Here is a 21,470-nt window from a genome sequence, read left to right on the forward strand (position 1 = left end):
CTATAAGTTTGCTTGTGATTGGGGGAGTAAAACAAGTACTCTTTGTTCTTGGTCATCGGCTTCATCTTTGTTAGGAGATTTGCTGAAACAGATGCTGTTATCGTATTGGTCCTTCTTACTATGGTATGGTATTTTATTGTAATATTGCATATGCTTTTAAGCTGATTTCATCAGACACTGTTTGTTGTCTTGGGAAACTATTGTATTTGGAAAGGCAGCTAACAAATTAAAAAACCTAACACCTGAAACAGTCCTTGGCATAATTTCTTTACTGATCTAGTTTAAAACTCTATTCTTTGAATGGGGAAGACCAGACCATTTTTAATTCTAAACGTGCATATTTAAGTTTTGTTGCATCCCAATGTTTCTTTTGAGTTTTTAGTGTTAAAAAGTTTTTCCTTAAATATAATTCATCTGGCCCTTGACACAACCCATTAAAAAACCTATGCTGTTAGGTTTCATACTAGAAGTGAAACTACCTGACTAGCCATAGATCATAGAATTTCCAGTATGACCATTTTAGGAGGTTAGGAGTCTCAAGTAATAATTTTCCATACAAGGGCACATTCTCTACCTATACTCTTATCTAGTAACAGCTATACTCCCAAACAGAATAATTAGATTCAGTGAAGAATATCACAAGGAAAAGTGCCCCATGGGTATTATCTCACAAAGCCAATTGACTTGCCTCGTATTTTTCTTGTTCCTGAGGAGACTTTTAAATCCCTTATTGATAAGAAAATGCAGTTAATCTTCCATTCCATGGCCTTGTGTAAGGCCTACCATAAAAAATGAAAAAGCTATAAAGTCCGTGCTGTTTTATGTAACTTCCATGGGCTACTAAATGAAGGATGAAATTTTTGTACCATCCTTTCTGAAGGCAACTATAGTTTGCCATGTTATTTATCTTGTATACTTGGAAAGACATTTAGCCTTCTATAATCTTCTAAAGAGCATCTGCAAACCATAATTTTCTACTTTGAAGTAGGTTTCTTAAGGAGAAAAAAATGACACCTTTCTCTGCCTTGATTCCAGGATTTAGGGTCTCCCCCCCCCCCAGTTTTGCTGTTGTTTTGGCTTTGTCTGTCACTAAACACACATAAAAGTTAGTGTCACACTACACAAGCATGTTTTTTATTTTAAAAAAACCTGTTTTGAGAGAAATACCAATGCACCATAATCTCCTTTGTACAAGTAAACCTCACTTGAATAACTGAGAGTTACCGCCTTGATAGGAACTATGATAAGCTCTCACTCTGCAAACCATGAAACAGCCAGACTCTAAATTACAATAAAATACTGTTCACCTCTCCACGAACCAAGAGAGATTAATGAGATGCTGCTGATGGGAATATCTGTGCTACTAGAGGCATAACGGGTCATAATCATTGTTCAAGTAGCCTCTAAAGGATGGACAGTAAAATGTCACAGATGGCTCCCAGAATGAAAGCTCAGCATTTCAACATACCCATAACCGAGACATCGTATTCTATCAGCAGAGTTGCTTCTTGCCCACATTGTTTGAGAATGCTCATGGCTTCGCTGTGTGATGTCCCGACCAGACGAATTCCATCAACGCTAAGCAACCTGTCACCAGGCTTTATTGTCCCCTCCCTGAAAGAAGATTAAAAGGACACTCATTATTAATTTGATATAATGCAATTTGGAGACAGTAGGCATATGCAAAGTGGTTCCCTGACACTCTCTTCTGACATTCGGTGCAGCTGCCTTTTCTCTTAATATCGATTATGACAGCAATACAGTTCAGGGATCACTAGCAAAAGGGGAATTGCTTTCATCCGAAAATCAGTGATGGAGAAATAGCAGCAGTTTGCTAAGTAACATGGACATTGTGAGGAAGTGCAACAAATATTCCCTCCCACCCTCAAATAAACATGTGCCTATTCCAGTTAGGGCTCCACAACAGCACAAAAAATATTTATCAGTATATAGGTTAGTAAAATATCACACTTGCCTGTGCATCTCTGACCATTAAATACCAGGCTAAGTATAAAAGTCTACCCTGGAATATCTGAGTTTTCATTTTTGGCACCTCCCAACAGGAAATGGGTTCCAGAATTGTGAATCGGTCTCAGGTCACCTTCAGGACGCAAATTAAACTGCCCAAGGCATCCACATTGCTTTATAACCAATATCTGGAGGCATCTCCTGTAGCAAGATCTAGGTGGCCACAGCAATTTCCCTGTTGCCATGTGCAGAGGGCCAGAATAATATGTTTACAGGAACATTTAGCACTTCCTACTACTGTGAGAGATTTTACTTTCTTGGGCTCCATGATCACTGCAGATGGTGACAGCAGTCATGACATTAAAAGACGCCTGCTTCTTGGGAGAAAAGCAATGACAAACCTAGACAGCATCTTAAAAAGCAGAGACATCACCTTGCCGACAAAGGTCCGTATAGTTAAAGCTATGGTTTTCCCAGTAGTGATGTATGGAAGTGAGAGCTGGACCATAAAGAAGGCTGATTTGATGCTTTTGAATTATGCTTTTGAATTATGGTGCTGGAGGAGACTCTTGAGAGTCCCATGGACTGCAAGAAGATCAGACCTCTCTATTCTTAAGGAAATCAGCCCTGAGTGCTCACTGGAAGAACAGATCATGAAGCTGAGGCTCCAATACTTTGGCCACCTCACGAGAAGAGAAGACTCCCTGGAAAAGACCCTGATGTTGGGAAAGATGGAGGGCACAAGGAGAAAGGGGACGACAGAGGACGAGATGGTTGGATAGTGTTCTCGAATCTATCAACTTGAGTCTGACCAAACTGCGGAAGGCAGTGGAAGACAGGAGTGCCTGGCGTGCTCTGGTCCAATGGGGTCACGAAGAGTCGGACATGACTAAACGACTAAACAACAACAACAACTACTGTATAAGCCAGCCGTCCTCAACCTGGTTGGCGCTTTCCGTATATTTTGCAGCACAATGTCAGACCCAGCCAACATGGCTAGTGGTCAGAGATGCTGGAAGCTGTAGACCTCTCCAAAGTATCTAAAGGACACCAGGTTAGGCAAGCTATGAAACACTTTGTCATCCCTTCTAACATGTTGAATTGGGAGCAGTGGGAAGTATAAGTTTGCCCTTGAATGTTTCATTGCCACACTACAGGAGTGCCATTAGCCAATATCTGTGGCTGGTATGAAAGATAGCAATCTATAATATCAACCTGTCATAGTCAAAATTTTAAGCAGTGGTGAGGAACCTGGTGTCCTCCAGATATTATAGGATGACAGCATGCATGGGTCATGACTGTTGGGCATGGTAGTTAGGGGTTGGAAGTTGGAGTCCAACAACATCTGAAGGGCCACCGGTTCCCCATCCCTGTTTATCAGGGGGAAGTTGTAAACAGTGAAAGGCTCATTAACTTCACAGCCAATTTTTCAAGTTCTTGATTTCCTCCCTTGCGAGTTGAAAGGAAATTGACTAGTGTTTTTTTCTGGCCTTGGTATGGATCACAACATGCTCTCAGCTAGAAAAGAAGATGCAAGAAAGAGATTTCCCAAACTACTTGTCTTTCATAGTATTTGCCCCATTCCAAATGTGATGTGCATGCAGGCATAAAAAACAGGGGGAGGGGAGAGATTCCTCATCAACATCTATGAAGGATATGCTCTCAGCAAGCACAAAAGTGGCTTATGACTGAGCAGAATGGCAAGTGAGCTAGAGCAATCACAAAGAATCACTGAATCATCTTGGTTGACTGCAAACAAACATTCTTCACAAGAAAAATCAATGGCATTATTAAGAGATTTCAGATTTCTGCCCCCTCCAAAATGTTTACATGCATTAGAAGACCCTTAAGCTAAATTCCCACTCAACTACAAAGCCCACTGGGTGATGTCTGGTCTACATCTCAGCCTAATATCACTCCCAGGATTCTTGTGAAAATAAAAAAGGGGGATGGGGATATGTGGTGCCTTGACCTCCCTAGAGAAAAGGCAGGATATAAATTCTGTGATGACAATGACAACTACTACTATTAAATATGTATTAAGTAAAGTACCAACAAAACCTGCAAGGAGTTAGTGTTTGGACATTAAAAAAAAATTAATACAGAACCCTTCTTCCAAAAGTGAAAGAAAAAATCTTGAAGTGATAGAAAAAAACACCTTAAAGCTTAACAATAGGAAAGTTACAAGATAAACTAAATTTGCATACTGCAAAGTGTGTTCTTTTCCTCTTGAAGCATTCAGAAATGATTAAACCCTACTTAACAAAACAAGCTGAGTCTCTCAATTAAAATTCATCCCATGTAGTCTTGTCCAATACCTATTATTAGTAATACAATAAAATGTATAATTTATAAGGCACAATGGATAAGACGCGGATGTGTCTATTGTGCTTTGCAGATATCTGTCTTAACTGGCACCTCCCACCAAACAATTTATCCTTTAGCTTTTTGTATATCCTTTTCTCTCTTATATGTATGTGTGTGTGTACATGTTCTGCAGAAGACGGATTGTACCTGTCAGCAGGTCCTCCAGGTCTAACACATGTTATTACAACAGGACGAGATTTATTTCTGTCATCGTGTGCTCCACCTAGGAAAAGAGAATGAAATTGGTATCTTCTTGCTACTCCTTGTCACTTCCAAAGCAACCATCCTGAAAAATCTGCAGCAGACACTAACAGAAAACCCTCTTCCCGTCCCCAATAAACCGCCCAACTTCAAGGCCAGTGAAGTAACTCTGTGGTGTATTGTTAGTTCAGGGGGGCTGGCTGAACACAATCCAGCTCAGGTTAGCTGTGCCCAAGTCCCACTGAAAGCAAAGGAATGGTACTTAGTGATGGCTAAATTCTCATTATATTAATTTCAAGCTGAAAAATTGGAGCAGGACAGTAAATACTGAAATCAATATACGCAACCTATGTAGGTCAGAAGTAGTTACCATACAGACAGCCCTTTCCTTTATGAGCCTGCCTGAATTCTGAGATCTACAAAAAGAGATACTTCTCGTATTCCTGTCAACATCTGAGGCAGGGATATGGGAGAGGGTCTTTTCATTGGGTGCATCCTGTTTTTAGAATTATAGGGGTGCGTGTCTTGATCTCTGTCCAGTATTATTCTTACTTAGACAGGTGATCTCTCTCTGTTTATTTTGTTTTATTTATTTCTGGAATTTCAAAACTGTTCTTCATCCATGTAGATCCCACAGTGGTTTACAAGCATTAAACACAATTAAAATGCTAAAACCTACAATGAAACAACCAAGATCTCTTTAAAAACCTGCACTTGGGGAAAAATAAAGCCAAAGAGTCAATAATAACCCGTACAGCCTTGCACAATCCAATTAAATTCTGCCGAAGTCCTGAGTAAACAGATGTGTCTGGACTGTCTTCAAGGGTCGTCCCACATATAGAGCATATTACAGTAATATAGACATGAAGTTACTTTCAATTTTTGGTGTTTTATTATTTTTTGGTATGGTACTGACTGGTGCTTACTTCTTCTGTTTATATGTTGCTACATAGTATTTTATTGCTTGCTGTGCTTTTATTCAGATTGTCAAGACTGCCGTGGGCAGAAAGGTGGAATAAAAATGTAAATAATAAACCTTTTTAAAAAACAAGGTTCAAGGAGTCAAATATTGGCAAATGCTCACTTTACTGGCCTTAATCTAGATATTAGAATACAACTAACAGTAAGAACTGTGATTCTTAAACTGTGTAGGACAAGGGACATCTTTACCAGCTCTGCTGTGGGACAAATAGGTGGAGAGAAAGGGGAATGGTAGACAGAACAGGCTTATAAGGAACAGCAAGCTCGAGAAATGAAGTGTTTGGAAGAACTTACCTCTTATTACAAACCCAAAAGTGTTCCCTTCTTTATGTAAAGTCACTTCCACAGTTCTAAAAACGAGACCTGAACCCTGTACAGCTGAAAAATTAAAACAAGTTTTCCAATTATACTATGTACAATAATACAAACATTTACAGTCATTAATGAAGTACTTCTAACATAATAAATTCATTCAGAGTCAGATTTAGAAAAAAACCCCTAAAATACAGGAACAATCAGCTTCTGAGAGGTTTCGACAGAGCCATGCTGACTGACACAATTTGAGACAGGTTTCTGTGTTTAAACAATGGTTTTAAGAATCTTACGCCTCTGCCCTATATAAGTATAAGCTTAAAGGTAAAGGTACCCCTGTCCGTACGGGCCAGTCGTGTCCGACTCTAGGGTTGTGTGGCCATCTCACTTAAGAGGCCGGGGGTCAGCGCTGTCCGCAGACACTTCCGGGTCACCTGGCCAGCGTGACGAAGCTGCTCTGGCGAGCCGGCACCAGCGCAGCACACAGAAACGCCATTTACCTTCCCGCTATAAAGCGGTACCTATTTATCTACTTGCACTTAGGGGTGGTTTCAAACTGCTAGGTGGGCAGGAGCTGGGACCGATAGACGGGAGCTCACCCCGCCGGGGGGATTTGAACCGCCGACCATGCGATCGGCAAGCCCTAGGCGCTGAGGTTTTACCCACAGCGCCACCCGCGTCCCTTTTATAATTCTGTAAGTATAAGCTTATAGAATTGTAAATCTTGGAAGAACTAAGGCTGTATTTAGCTCTTCAGGTGTTTTCTGATTGATTGATTGATCTTTGAAATCAGTCTTGCTAGGTATCAGAGAGCATTAGAGGAATGAGCAGCAATGCAGAATATATATATAACCTTCAGGATACTATTTATATCTTGTCAGCCTCAAAATATTCCTATAACCCAGAGTACTACACTTCCAATTCTACAGCCAAGAAGCTGCATCTGAGATGTCTGTCAGTATTGCTGAGCTAGCAATTGAACACAAGTCTTCATTTCTAATACCCTCTTATTCATAGACAAAACTGGTGTGTGGGGGTGTACCTGAGAGGAAAGGAGAAAGAGAATAGTAAAAAGAAGTATGGCATGACAAGGAATTGTGTCCTTTGTTGACCAGATAGTGACAGTAATAGCTAGACACCGATCATTCAGTTTCATTACAAGATATACTTGTACAAGGTCAGAAATTCTAAAAACTTAAATGAACAGTTATGGTTGTAACTGTAATGCAGCGTGACAGACTCATTTTTCGATTCAGTGGACAAAAATCACACACATGCAATCTAACAGTGTAAACAGAGTTGTTACATTCAAAATATATGAAGTTCACCGTATGCTCAGTTGATAAAGTTAATCAGAGCCCCTAATTCAGATCACAAAGCTTAATTATTGACACCAAAGAACATCATAAACAGAGCACTGAAGTTCAAAATTGTTAATAAAAACATCAAATTTAATTCAACGACCAGGACCTAAAAACTACATATGTTCAATCAATTGAACACAATCCACCGCTGAGCAACAAGCACTGAACGTACCATTGATTTCAGAAATGGTGTGCTGGGTTGCACCTCTAATTTTTATGACTGGGATGCACTGAAATGACTATAGAAATAAAGTCATTTTATTTCCCTCTCTGTATGTATGACGGTGCGTTTGTTTTGTACATATGAACAAGAAACAGAAGCCAACAAAGGGCTGTATGAACAAAGGATAAGAATGCATTTCAAATAAGGTCTGCCTTGCTTCCCAGTTGACCTGAGTGCGATGGGACAAAATAAACAGAAAATTTGTTAGGGTGGGGGAATAAATCTACCCCACATCCCACACAATGAAATCACAGGGTGCAGTATTAGCTTCCGGTGTGAGTGCTTTTTCTTATTTCCACGTAAGTAAATGGTCAACATTCATTAATATACAGAAGAGTAAAGTGCTGCTCTTTGGGGAGAATGTTGTGATGGGGTTAAACAACCTGAAGTTACCAACTCTTCCACAGCTTCTTTTATCCACATGTACCCTAATTCAGTCAGACAGATGGGCAATTTGCTAGCGACTGAGACGAGTGAAGCTAAAAATATAGTGATGGTCATGTTAGTACAAAACAATGAGGCACCTAAAACTGGATCATGTGAAGAGAAAGAGTGGGAGCTGGGGAGAAAGCCCAATTTCAGCACCTGAAGGTGTTAAGTGTTCCAAACCATGGCATGTGGTGGCTCTGTGGTCTAAACCACTGAGCCTCTTGGGCTTGCCGATTGGAAGATCAGCAGTTTGAATCTCCGCAACAGAGTGAACTCCCATTGCTCCGTCTCAGCTCCTGCCAACCTAGCAGTTCTAAAGCACGCCAATGCAAGTAGATAAATAGATACTGCTATGGCGGGAAAGGAAACGGCATTTCCCTGTGCTCTGGTTTCCGTCATGGTGTTCTGTTGCGCCAGAAACAGTTTAGTCATGCTGGCCACATGACCTGGAAAACTGTCTGTGGACAAACGCCGGCTCCCTTGGCCTGAAAGCGAGATGAGCGCCGCAACCCCAGTCGTCTTTGATTGGACTTAACCGTCCATAGGTCCTTTACCTTTTTTTTTTACTATTTCAGTTTTGAAAAACCAGTAACAGTTGAACATCCCCATTACCCTCACTCATGTAAGAGTATTTTGCACACATAATTATCACAGTTTAGAGCTCATTACTTACAGACTGGCGGTAGCTCATACTCCACTTCTAATACAACTCGCTCGCCAACGTTTTTAAGCAAACTGATGATTTCATCATGGCGGAACTTTGTCAGGTTGATTCCATTCACAGATTTGATGTAGTCTCCCACATCCAGTTGGTCACTTCTGCAACACACATGCAACCATCTTCTTCAGTGAAACTGTGTTGTTGTTGTTTACTTTGTCTTAATAATTAAGTACGGTAACTTCATTCTGAGCTAGTCTGAAATAAACTGGAATACTGTTTTCTTATCCATGCTAACATATTAAAAGAAATGGATGAGTTAATACATTCATAGAAAGATGGTATTTTTAATCACATCTTAGAATAACGAATACTGGGGAGAATAAGTACCCGTATAATTTATTAGCATTGTTCTGTAAGCATACAACAAGATGTTACATGGGCAAGTTGAACATCTGCTTTATTTTATTTTTTACCGTATTATGCTGTAATTAGTAAACTAATTAAAAATAAAGGTGGGAAATGAACAACAAAAAAGAGAGCAACATTACTTTGAAATGTGCTGGGTAAGACCTGCAATGTTTACTAGTTAAAATACGACTGTATTTTGCTTTGAATCTGGTGACCAATATCCCTTCTTTTTTGTACTGTTTCACATTATTCTTAATAAAAATTATATTATTTAGAATATACCGGCCCTGAGTTCTATGGGTATAGGGCAGTATACAAATTTAATAAAATGATAAATATAATTATCTGAACGCTAATTATCCAAATGGTAATATAGCATTATACTAGGCTATTCAGCATTTTTAAAATTTATTTATGCAGTGCCATCACTGCGCAAGGAGATTTGCTGGCAAAGAACAGGCAGGCCACTGCCCCCAGAGACCAGGAGCATAGGAAAATGCCCCATACCAGATCTAACTATTTGTACACAGCCCACTGTTGACTACTGAAACTGGCAGCAGCTCTCGAGGGTCTTAGGCTGGCATTTTTCACATCATCTCCTCCATGAAACCTTTTTTTTTGCTGTAGATACTAAGGACTGAAACAGGTTGCCCTTGCCTAGAGTGGCTGTATTCTACCACAGAGCTATGCAGGGGCTGCAGAACCCATTTTGCCACTTGAGGTGAAACAGAAAGTGCTAACCTGCCCTGTTGCCACTGTCTGCGCCATGTTCTCCTCCAACAGTGGAGAAGCAATGCTGGAATTGATGACGATTTCTGGAGAGATCTTACATGCTCCAAAGCTGGTGACGGGAGTGCTGATTTGGGGGCTTCTGCCACCTGAGCTGGTATCCCCCCACCTTGCTTAATGGCTGCATGGGTCCTATAGCTATGGTTCCTCTCCTATTTAGTCAAGTTCATTGATTTAGTGAAGTTTGATTTGAAATATAGTGCAGGAGTATGTTATTAACTTGTTTCGGTCATCTTTAGACCTTGCCAATTAGACAAGTTAGCTCGAATACAATCCACTTAACTCTTTGTTTTACTTTATAAACAGTTGCTATCCAGTTTCAGCCAGCTGGTAGCAGGTCACTAACAATGCAATGCTGCACAAGTCATTAACAATGCAATGCTACACATTTCTGCTCAGAAGTAAGCAACATTGAATTAAATGGGGCCTACTGCCAGGAAGTTGTATAGGAGACTACAACCTAAATGTCCTGTGCATATTTTAAAACCACATTCTTAACTGTGAAATAGGTCTCGTGTTAATTATCAAATTCAAAGGAAATTAATTATCTTGAAACGATCTTTGATATTTCAAGCATAAGCCACTCAAGGGAAGCAGGGGAGAAGATGGTGCAAAAAAATTGTTTCATTCTGTGTGTCTGTTCTGATATGCCAGCCTTAAGTTATCAGTAGACCTTTCTTATTTGTTATTGGGATTTTTTAAAAGGCTTTCATACAATGTTCTGCTTTTTGGTTTGAGAAGCATTTACCGAGCGGCAATTCCTCCTTGACGAAGGTTGGACACTCTTGGTTTACCATCCTTGTCAATTCCACCAGACACCGTAAGCCCCAAAGTTGTGCCTTCTTTCTTCATTAATTCAACTAGTGTTGAGCCCTTGAATTCCTCTGTTGAAAGAAAACGATTAGCATTTTAGAACTTTAAACAGTATAAAAGATTTTAGTGTTTAATTTTAATTTTCAGAAAAAGCTGTAATACCAGAAATGTTTGCTTTTTTGGGATTACTGTTGGTTCAGGAGCTGAGAACGTATTTACTAACCCTTGGTAGTTACCAGGGGCGAAGTAGGCTATTGCCCATGAAAGTTTATGCTGTCATATGTTTGTTAGTCTTCATATTGCCACAAGGCTCTTTGTTATATTTGGCTTTGAATACATTTTTTTTAAAATAAAAAGAACACTTTGAGGTTTCTCCTACAATAAAGAGGCATATAAATAAGGCATATAAATTTTATGAAATAAAAGAAAAGCTAAGGTTGAGCTTAAAATGATTTAGCACTCAGAACCAAATCAGGTATCAGTCATTTCCCCAAAGTTTGCGGTGAAGAAATTACCTTATACCTTAAGGTCACACGCCAACAAAGAGCTAAGTGTGCTTAAGTGCATAGCGCTCTTGACATAAATGATAACCATCTCAGAGAGCTTATTTAGATAATGATTTGTTTCGCTAAGTTCTTGCTTAATAAAATGACTGCGGCTGACTTTTGAACCTTAGCACTTAAATCTGAAAAACCCATTTATGCTTAATAACATATAAAGTTTGGAATACTAATTTGCCCCTCCTTCCGTTTTTCACATGTGCTAAATGAAGTATAGTGACATTTTGTGCCTTAAGGGAAGTACAACCCATAGATGTCTACTCAAATGCACATTCAATTGAGTCCAGCAAACCTATCTCAGGTAAGTGTGAACAGCGTTGCAGCCAGGTATTGAGACAACAAACACTTTGGGTAAGAAGAAGAGCTTGGATTTGATACCCCGCTTTATCACTACCTGAAGGAGTCTCAAAGCGGCCAACAATCTCCTTTCCCTTTCTCCCCCACAACAAACACTCTATGAGGTGAGTGGGGCTGAGAGACTTCAGAGAAGTGTGATTAGCCCAAGGTCACCCAGCAGCTGAATGGAGGAGCGGAGACGCGAACCCGGTTCACCAGATTACGAGTCTGTTGCTCTTAACCACTACACCACACTGGCTCTCAAGTCCATTATGGATCAAGTCGCACACTGTATTTGGGGGTCAGGTAGGAATTTTCCATTTGGCATCAGCCATCTGGCTTTCACCTACCTCATAGCAATCATCACAACTTTGTAAGGTAGTTAGGCATTGGGTGAGTCTATATCTTGGCTATATCTGTAGCCTCTGCTTTCTCCTTGTGGGAAGACAGTATCTACACCTGGGCAAATTTGCAATACCTGTATGGAAACATTCCTTTGACCATATGCTGCTGCTGTAACATACGGAAGGCAAACTACTGAGGCTAAGAAGCAGAGGAAGGGGAATTTGTAACCAATTTTTTTAAAAAAAGGAATTAGGACAGAATGTGGCGGCATGGCTACAAATCAGCACAAAAGGCAAGGGGAGAGGAATCTAGGTCTACAAGAAGCCTCAGAACCAAAGATGCTGAGAATGACACATTCAGGTATCGCAAACAGGTCACCGACAACAGAACTGTTAACTTTGACAGAGTTTCCTTGGAAAGAATAAGTCAGGATTAAGGGGCGTGGGGGACACAGGATGACATTTTGACGATGACATAATTGTGTGGTAGCTGCAAAAATTGTGCATACATGAGCAGAACTGATTCCATAATGAATACATCTCAGAGCACTGTAAAACAAGCAAATCCTGTCTTCAGCCCTGATTATCGTGAATGAGCCTTTCTTAATTTCAGATGCTGTGCCAACTCTGCTTTGCTCGGCTTAATTTACACAAAAAAACCCTATGGTTTTGCATAGCCTGGCACTTGATAAGACCCAAACAATAAGATGTTATTTTCCTTAGGGAGCTGGAGTGCTCTCTCCAGGGCTTTGACATATAATACACTTTAGCTAACTGGAGGGGAAAGGGGAAAGTTTTCTTGCATTTTTAATTTGGGGGCAGGGCGTTAAGTTGTGGGTGAACATTTCAGACAACACAGCGATTCTTCAGACAGCTCTTGTTTATTCACAGGCCAGAACAGAACTGAACTGAAGGATTCAGCCAACCTGCTTATATAGAGCTCCACTACAACGCAACAGTAACAACTTTCTGCAACTATCCAATCACTGAACATCACTTTCAATCCCTTATTTGCATATGTGGACCTGAGTGAAAACTATCTACAGTATCCCCCTGCTGGCCCAGGGTGAGAACTTCAGTACATAACACAGGGTGTGTGTGTGTGTGTGTGTGTGTGTGTGTGATTGTGTCACCTTAATAGGTCGAGCAGGTTTGTAAAAACACACTACAGCAAATAGAGAGAAAGCACCTCAACTCACACCTGTCTCTTCTGCATTTTTCTGTTATATAGAAACCTGCCTTTATTCTTGGGTTGCACCCAACTAAGCCATACTCAGAGCAGATCCACTGGAATTAATAGACATGGCTTACTTAGGGCCATTTATACCAGATACTTCAATTTTCTGATTTTTAAAGAAGTTGTGGGCTTTAAAATCAGAGCTAATGCCTTTGTTCCTATATTTCCCCCACCCCCTAGTAAATATCACTTGAGAGGACATATATGCAAATGCTTGTTAGCTCAATTATCAGGTCACTATCTACTCATTCATTTCAGACTCAGGTTGGAATCCTATGCATAGAACAAAGAGAGACTAATATCCAAGTAAATAATAATAGTAGTTTTTGTTTTTCTGCATAAAAGCATAACACTTTCTTGAAAAATGAGTGATACAATTTGTGCACAGAAAAGGGTTTGCAGCAAAACATTTCAAGAGACCTAGAACAGAACAAAGGAGCAAAAAAGAGCTTTAAAATAATTCATAAGGTGTTTTCTTGCAAGGCATACTCAATATAAACATATTCTAGTCTAGCGATAAAACAAGTGAAGAATGATTTCTAAACAAACAGCGATAACTTTATCTTTCCAATTAAAAAACAAAATAGAAAATATACAGACAATGGCTGGAAGCACTGGGAGAAGTCTTACATTTAGGATTTTTAAAGCACAGATAATATTCCATCAATTGAAGCTTGATATTTTCTCAAAGTCAATTGAGAACAGTGACTGGGATTTTTAATCTCCTCCAAATTCAAAGATTTAAATAAACAGTGCATCACATTTTGAATTGGAATCCACATCTAAGATCCCTGCCATTAAAGGATTCAGATGAAGGTTGCTTCAAGACTAAAATAAGACACAAAAAGCTTGAAAGCAAAATGGTAGAGTACATTAGAATGTGCTGCACCCCAGAAATGCTAAACGTTTTTGGCCCTTTCTGTACTATACATTTAATGCAGTATAATTTAACTTTAAGCAGTCATGGCTTCCTCTGAAGACCCCTATTCCCCTCATTAAGCTACAATTCCCAGAGTACATTAAAAGTAAAGGGACCCCTGACCATTAGGTCCAGTCGTGACCGACTCTGGGGTTGCGGCGCTCATCTCGCTTTATTGGCCGAGGGAGTCGGCGTACAGCTTCCGGGTCATGTGGCCAGCATGACTAAGGTGCTTCTGGCAAACCAGAGCAGTGCACGGAAATGCCGTTTACCTTCCCGCCAGAGTGGTACCTATTTATCTACTTGCACTTTGACGTGCTTTCAAACTGCTAGGTTGGCAGAAGCAGGGACCAAGGAATGGGAGCTCACCCCGTCGCGGGGATTCGAACCGCCGACCTTCTGATCGGCAAGTCCTAGGCTCTGTGGTTTAACCCACAGCGCCACCTGAGTCCCTTAGAGTACATTAGGGAAGAGGAATTTATTGTAACACCACTCTGGGAATTGTTGCTCTGTGAGGGGAATAGGAAGCTCCCAAGAACTCTCAGCATCCTTAACAAGCAACAGATCTCAGGATTTGGTGGGGAGGGGAGTCATGGCTGAACAAGATGGCTGTAAATGTACCAGTATATTGCAGGTGGGGCCCTAGTTGCTAACAGTATTTTGCACCCAGAAAGATTTCCCATTTAAATATGTTTAAATGCATTTGAGAAGAGGTGGAGAAATCTATAATTTAGGGGTTCTTGCACGTCTAACTTGTACTTTTACTTTCTAATCAGATTCTGTACTTGCTCCCCGAGGTTCTGCGTAAGCATAAGGAGCTAATGGCAAGGAAGAATGAAGATGGACGTAGTCTTTTGCTTGCGCGTCAGGGCCACAATCCAGCCCCTTGGGAAATAAGGAAACAATGACACATGAGCGTCGGGCCGCTGTTTAAATATGCCCCACAGCTCTCCCTGCGCTCCCATTGGAGCACCTCCCTGGGGTGACAGGGGAGCCATACTCCATTGCGAAGCTGGACACCAGTGCTAAAGAGGGGGTGTCCTGCGGTCAGCCCACAATCCTCTGTTAAGAGGATCTGACATGTGCTAACTTCCTACACAGGACTGCTCATCACCAAATATTGCGTTTTCGATTTCATAAAATTAGCCAAGAAATTGTAATGGTTATCCGATTAGAACACACAAAAAAAAAGGAATTCTGAGCAATAGAGGAATAAGGGATATTTGAATTAAAAATATATTAACTTCGAGGAAGAGCCATCTAAGATAAAAGGTAGGATAGTAATATTTTTGGTGCTATTACACCCAGTTAATTCCAACCATCTGTCTGTAAAATATCAACTCAAAAGTACCAAACGCTTGTCAAAATTTTGACAGGTCTCAGTCAGGGACCACTCTCCCCTATTATCTCCAATGGGTCTCTTCCAGAACAGGATTTTAAAATTAATCGGAAGCATTTTTTATTTATTTATTTTTTTTTATGTATATATATATTTGCTTTATTGATTCCAAAAAGAAAACAAACAGTCAATATTTTTTTTAACACATTACAAAAAAATATAATAGTTTCCTAATACGTATCTTCTATGGCGACTTCCCACCACCCCAGGAGGGGTCTTTAGTATTTTCGGTTTGTCACACTTATCTTTATCAATGAAAATACATCTTAGTTCTCTTAAGTTTCTACGATTCCCCACTTTCCCACAGAAGTCACTCCAGGCCTGCCAACAAGTTCAGATTTTTGCAGCGCTCCCTGAGATTTTATACATGTCCCATTCCCTCATAAGTGTTTGTTCAGTCCGACCCCTTCATTTCCCCGTCATCCTTGCAAATTCTGCAAACTCTTAACGGTTTCGACTGCCGCTCCAGTTTAGTCGGGGTTACAACTCCTTTCCGGTTCCTAGCTATGAGAATTCTTTTTTTTTTTTTATAATATTTTTTATTAAACAATTTTTATATTAACACAAACAAAACATACAAAAACAAACATCAAACAATAGCAAAACAAAAAACAAGTACCATTTCATATCCTGATTTCTTAAACCTTACTTCCTCGACTTCCTCTTGCTTCCCGTTTCTGTATTCCAAATTCTTACCATTATTCAGCGAATCTTCCCTTGTTTTACTATAAATTTATGTTAATCATCCTTATTCTCTTTGTCTTAACCAATACTAATAGTAACCATTTATTTTAATCCAACATCATTTTAACTGTCATTAATTTTATAGTATTTCTTTAAGTAGTCCTTGAACTTTTTCCATTCTTCTTCCGCCGCTTCTCTTCCCTGGTTTCGGATTCTGCTCGTCATTTCTGCCAAACCCATGTAGTCCATCACCTTCATCTGCCATTCTTCCAGTGTGGGTAGATCCTGTGTCTTCCAGTACTTTGCAATAAGTATTCTAGCTGCTGTTGTAGCATACATAAAAAAAGTTGTATCTGTCTTTAACACCCCCTGGCCGACAATACCCAAGAGAAAGGCCTCTGGTTTCTTGGGGAAAGTATATTTAAATACCTTTTTCAGTTCATTGTAAATCATTTCCCAGAATGCCTTAATCTTCGGGCACGTCCACCAGAGGTGAAAAAATGTACCTTCCTTTTCTTTACATTTCCAGCATTTATTGTCAGGCACATGGTAGATCTTTGCAAGCTTGACTGGGGTTATGTACCACCTATAAATCATTTTCATTATATTTTCTCTTAAGGCATTACACGCCGTAAACTTCAACCCGGTGGTCCACAACTTTTCCCAGTCAGCAAACATGATGTTATGACCAATGTCCTGAGCCCATTTAATCATACTTGATTTTACCATTTCATCTTGTGTATTCCATTTCAGCAGCAGATCATACATTTTTGACAAATTCTTAGTACTGGATTCTAACAGTTCAGTCTCTAATTTTGATTTTTCCACCTGGAAGCCTATTTTACTGTCTAATTTAAACACTTCGTTTATTTGATGATAATGTAACCAATCTCTCACCTTCCCTTTTAGTTTTTCAAAACTCTGCAATCTCAGTTTGTCCCCTTCCTTTTCCAAGATTTCCCAATATCTTGGCCATTTCGACTCCATATTTAGCTTTTTAACTGCCTTAGCTTCCATTGGTGATAGCCATCTTGGAGTCTTATTTTCCAGCAAGTCCTTATATCTGACCCAGACATTTAATAGTGCTTTTCTGACAATATGATTTTTGAAACTTTTATGCGCTTTAACCTTGTCATACCACAAATATGCATGCCACCCAAAAATATTGTTAAATCCTTCCAAATCCAAAATGTCTGTGTTTTCAAGAAGCAGCCATTCTTTTAGCCAGCAGAAAGCTGCCGCTTCATAGTACAATTTAAAGTCTGGCAGGGCAAACCCCCCTCTTTCCTTTGAATCCGTTAATATCTTGAATTTTATTCTGGGCTTCTTGCCCTGCCAGACAAATTTAGATATATCTTTCTGCCACTTCTTGAAACAATCCATTTTGTCCATAATTTGTAATGCTTGAAACAAAAACAACATTCTTGGCAATACATTCATTTTTATAACTGCAATTCGGCCTAACAAGGAAAGCTTCAGATTTGACCAAATCTCCAGATCTTTTTTCACTTCTGTCCAAGTTTTTTCATAATTATCTTTGAATAAATTCACATTTTTAGCTGTCATGTTCACACCCAGATATTTCACTTTTTTAACCACAGTCAACCCCGTCTCATTCTGAAACCTTTCTTTTTCAATCTGTGTTAAATTTTTCTCCAATACCTTAGTCTTTAACTTATTCAATTTAAATCCTGCCAATTGACCAAACTCTTGGATTATTTCCAAAACTCTTTTCGTGCTAGCTTCTGGCTCTTGCAATGTAAGTACTAGGTCATCTGCAAATGCTCTCAGTTTGTATTGTTTAGCTCCGACCTGAATTCCTTTAACCAACTGATCCCTCCTGATCATATTAAGCAAAACCTCCAGGACCGATATAAAAAGTAATGGGGAGATAGGGCACCCCTGTCGTGTCCCTTTTTCAATCTTAAACTCTTCTGTTACCACATTATTTACAATTAATTTTGCTTTCTGTTCAGAATATATTGCACCTATACCATTTTCAAACCCTTGGCCTACCCCCATCCCCCGGAGGTTCTTCAACATGAAACTCCAAGAAATATTGTCAAAGGCTTTCTCGGCGTCCACAAATATCAAAACAGCCTTAGTGTTTATGTTCACTTCCAACTTCTCCAAAATGTCAATTATATTCCTTACATTGTCCGACAAATGCCTTTTCGGGAGAAAGCCCGCCTGGTCTCCGTGAATCTCCTCCATCAAAACTCTTTTCAGTCTCTTTGCTAAAACATCAGCAAAGATTTTGTAATCCACATTTAGTAAGGAGATGGGTCGGTAGTTCTTAAGTTGGGTCTTTTCAGTCTCTGTCTTTGGTATAAGTGTAATGTAAGCCTCTCTCCACGTATCGGGTGCCCTTCTCCCCTCCATGATCTCGTTGCAGACTTCCTTCAAAGGTTGTATAAGCCCTTCCTTCAAAACTTTGTAGTATTTGGAAGTCAATCCATCCGGTCCAGGTGATTTGCCCAACGTCATGTTATGAATGGCATCTTCTATTTCCTGTGCTGATATCTCCTGGTTCAAAATTGTCTTACTTTCCTGGGAAATCTTTTTCAGCCCATTTTTCTCGAGGAATTGTTGTATGTCTTTATCTTTCTGCGGCCCTTGTGTATACAATTGTCTAAAGTAGTTCTGGAAACAGTTCCTAATTTCCACTGGGTTGCATATGTTCTTTCCATCCACTTCTAAATTTATTACCGTGTTGAGTTTTTGTCTCTTCTTTATTTGCCAAGCCAATAACTTGCCACATTTATCTGCAGATTCAAAGGTCTTTTGCCTCATTTGTTTAATTTTCCATTCTATTTCTTGGTTCATCAATTCCATATATTGTGTTTGATACAATTTAATTTCTCTTAAAGTCTCTTGTGATTTTGGCTTCAGTCTTAATTTCCTTTCCCCTTCTTTTATCTTTTCCAAGATTTTCTCTTTCCTCTCATTTTGCTTTCTTTTCTTTAATGAATTTTGTTGTATCAAAAACCCTCTCATCACGGCTTTACTTGCGTCCCATACTATTCTTTTTTCTACTTTAGTCCTTAAGTTGATTTCAAAATAATCTTTCAAAGTTTTTAGGGCCTTCTTACAAATCTCCTCGTCTCTAAATAAGGTGTCATTCATTCTCCATCTGAAAGAACCAGTTGTTGTTTGCTTCATCACCATCTTAACTGCGTTATGGTCGGAGAAGGTTTTTGGGCAGATTTCCACTTTCTTTATATTCGACGCCATACTGCTAGTCACCCAAATTTGGTCAATCCGTGTCCATGTCATTTTGGCTTCAGAAAAGAAGGTTCCTTCTCTTTCTAATGGGTGTTTTGTTCTCCATATGTCAATCAAGTCCATATTGTCAGTCATTTCAAAAAAAGTTTTTGGTAGTCTTCCGTCTTTTGTAACTACCTGTCTTTGTGCTTTGTCCATATTTGTTGAAACTACTCCATTCATGTCTCCCATCATAATCAGTTTGTAATCCATATAGTCCATTAAAATCTCATGCAACTTCTTAAAGAATTCTGCTTTCCCTTCATTTGGTGCATATATCCCCACTATCAAAAATTTTTCTCCTTGAGATTGAATTTCAATTGCCAGGTATCTTCCTTGATCATCTTTAAAAATTTGTTTCGGCTGCAAATTTTCCTTTACGTAGATCACCACTCCTCTTTTTTTTACTTTGTCTGAAGATATAAATTCTTGTCCCAATCTCTTGTTTATTAACAATTTTCTATGTGCTCTTGTCACGTGGGTCTCTTGTAAACAAATCAAGTCCAATTGGTCTTTCTTTAAGGCATGAAATATATTTTTCCTTTTTCGGGGGTTGTTTAGACCATTACAATTCCAAGTTAGAAGTTGCAAAGCCATGATGGGGTTATTTAGTTCCTCCTACAGCTCCCAATTGTTGTTCGTCCTTTGTCGGTGGTTCTGTGTCCGTATCTAGTCTTGAAGGATGTCTTTCTCCTGGATAGGTCTCTTTCTGTAGGTCTTCTTCATGTTCTCCCAGGAACTTGTCTTTATCACTCACTGTTTTTATTCTTCTTTTCTTCCCCTTGTATTTAAAAGACAGGCCTTGGGGAAACTCCCACCTGAATAGTATGTAGTTCCTCTTCAGTAATGTCACCAGATCCTTGTAAGGACCTCTTGCATCCAAGATACTTTTAGGGATATCTTTAAAGATCTCAATATGAAAATCCTCAATTCGAAGGGTTGTTTGGTAGTGCAGGCTCAATATTTTATCTCGCTCTTCTTTGGATCTTAGAGTTATCAAGCAATCTCTGGGTCTATTCTTCTTCTGCCTTATTCCCAACCTGAATGCACTCTCTATTTTGAACTCTTCTTCTTTCAGATCTTGCTTCCAGAAGTCAGAAAACTCTTTTGTCAAATAATCCACCAAGTTGTCTCCTTCCTTTTCCGGCACAAGTCTAATCCTCAGGTTTTTCTCTTTGCGTTGCATATCCTGCATAGAAAGTGTCAGTTCATACTCATCCAGTTTCCTGTACACCGGTGGAAGTTTCCCTTCAACAGCAGTAGCAATTTCCTTAGCTTCTTCAGCTATCTTTCGCGTTGTAGTTGAATCTTCCAGTAGTTTCCCAATTGCTTCTGCATTAGAGTTCACTTTGTTCCCAAGGTCAGTTATACTTTTAGTATTTAAATCAATTTTCCCAGAGATTTCTTCAATTTTCTTATTTGTTTCAGCACCTTGCTTCTTTAATTCCTCTAAAGAATCACTTATTTTTCCCAAGGCCTTTGTAAACGCTTCTTCCGAAGACATTGTTTTCACTCTTGCCTTTGTGACAGCTGCAGTTCCCGAGGCCCCTGATACAGAGGCCCTTCTTTGCATAGAAGAGTCCACTTTGTATTGTCTACCAGATCTCAAAGTTGTTTCTTGTGAATCTTCTTTCTGTTTACCATCTGCCATAACAAAGTCTTTCGTTCAAGGTCATTCCCACACTCTTAAGCTGTCAATAAAAAGAAGTTCTCAGGTTTTAAATTCCACTTGGTTGCTGAAACTGTCCCAATCCTCTAGAGGGCGTAAAGTCAGTTCCTAAACTTCAAATTGTTCCCACACTTCCAAAAAGCAAAAGCCCTCCAAGTCCTTTTCTTTGCAAAAGATCCAAATCAATAGTGTCCTGCAAGTAACTTACTATATAGCCAAATACGATGTTTCAAGTTGAGAGTAGCCAGAGTCTATATATCAGTTACTTTCTAACCTTTTTTGTAACGACCGTCCTTAGCCGGTTCCTTTCCTCCGGCAGTCCGACCCCCAGGTAGATAAGCAGCGGTAAACAGTTCAATCTCCTTTAAAACCGGCAGGGAATCCCTTTAAAATCTTCTTCCCCCCCTCTCCTGCCTTCTGGGGGGGGAGTTCTTTGCTTGGTGTTGGGTTTCTTAGCTCATAAGCTCTCCTGTCAAAAGTTACAGCTTAGCTGTCTTTCACTTTAATCTTGCTGCAGGACGGAAAGCAGACTTCCTTTTTAA

At 39.6% G+C, this 21,470-nt stretch overlaps 1 protein-coding gene across 16 annotated transcripts in view; it reads right to left on the reverse strand.

Annotated features, from left to right (window-relative positions):
* Positions 1-21,470, reverse strand: part of GRIP1 (glutamate receptor interacting protein 1) — a 334,184-nt gene that overhangs the window by 53,145 nt on the left and 259,569 nt on the right. For all 16 annotated transcript variants that reach the window (XM_053406881.1, XM_053406876.1, XM_053406880.1 and 13 more), the window contains 5 exons: positions 10,452-10,587; positions 8,519-8,664; positions 5,812-5,895; positions 4,483-4,558; positions 1,469-1,614 (listed from right to left, as the gene is read on the reverse strand). In XM_053406881.1, the coding sequence (XP_053262856.1) occupies positions 1,469-1,614; positions 4,483-4,558; positions 5,812-5,895; positions 8,519-8,664; positions 10,452-10,587 (588 nt within the window). The remainder of the gene's footprint in view (positions 1-1,468; positions 1,615-4,482; positions 4,559-5,811; positions 5,896-8,518; positions 8,665-10,451; positions 10,588-21,470) is intronic.

This window comes from Podarcis raffonei, chromosome 10 (genome assembly GCF_027172205.1).
Source record: "Podarcis raffonei isolate rPodRaf1 chromosome 10, rPodRaf1.pri, whole genome shotgun sequence".
Lineage (NCBI taxonomy): Eukaryota > Metazoa > Chordata > Lepidosauria > Squamata > Lacertidae > Podarcis > Podarcis raffonei.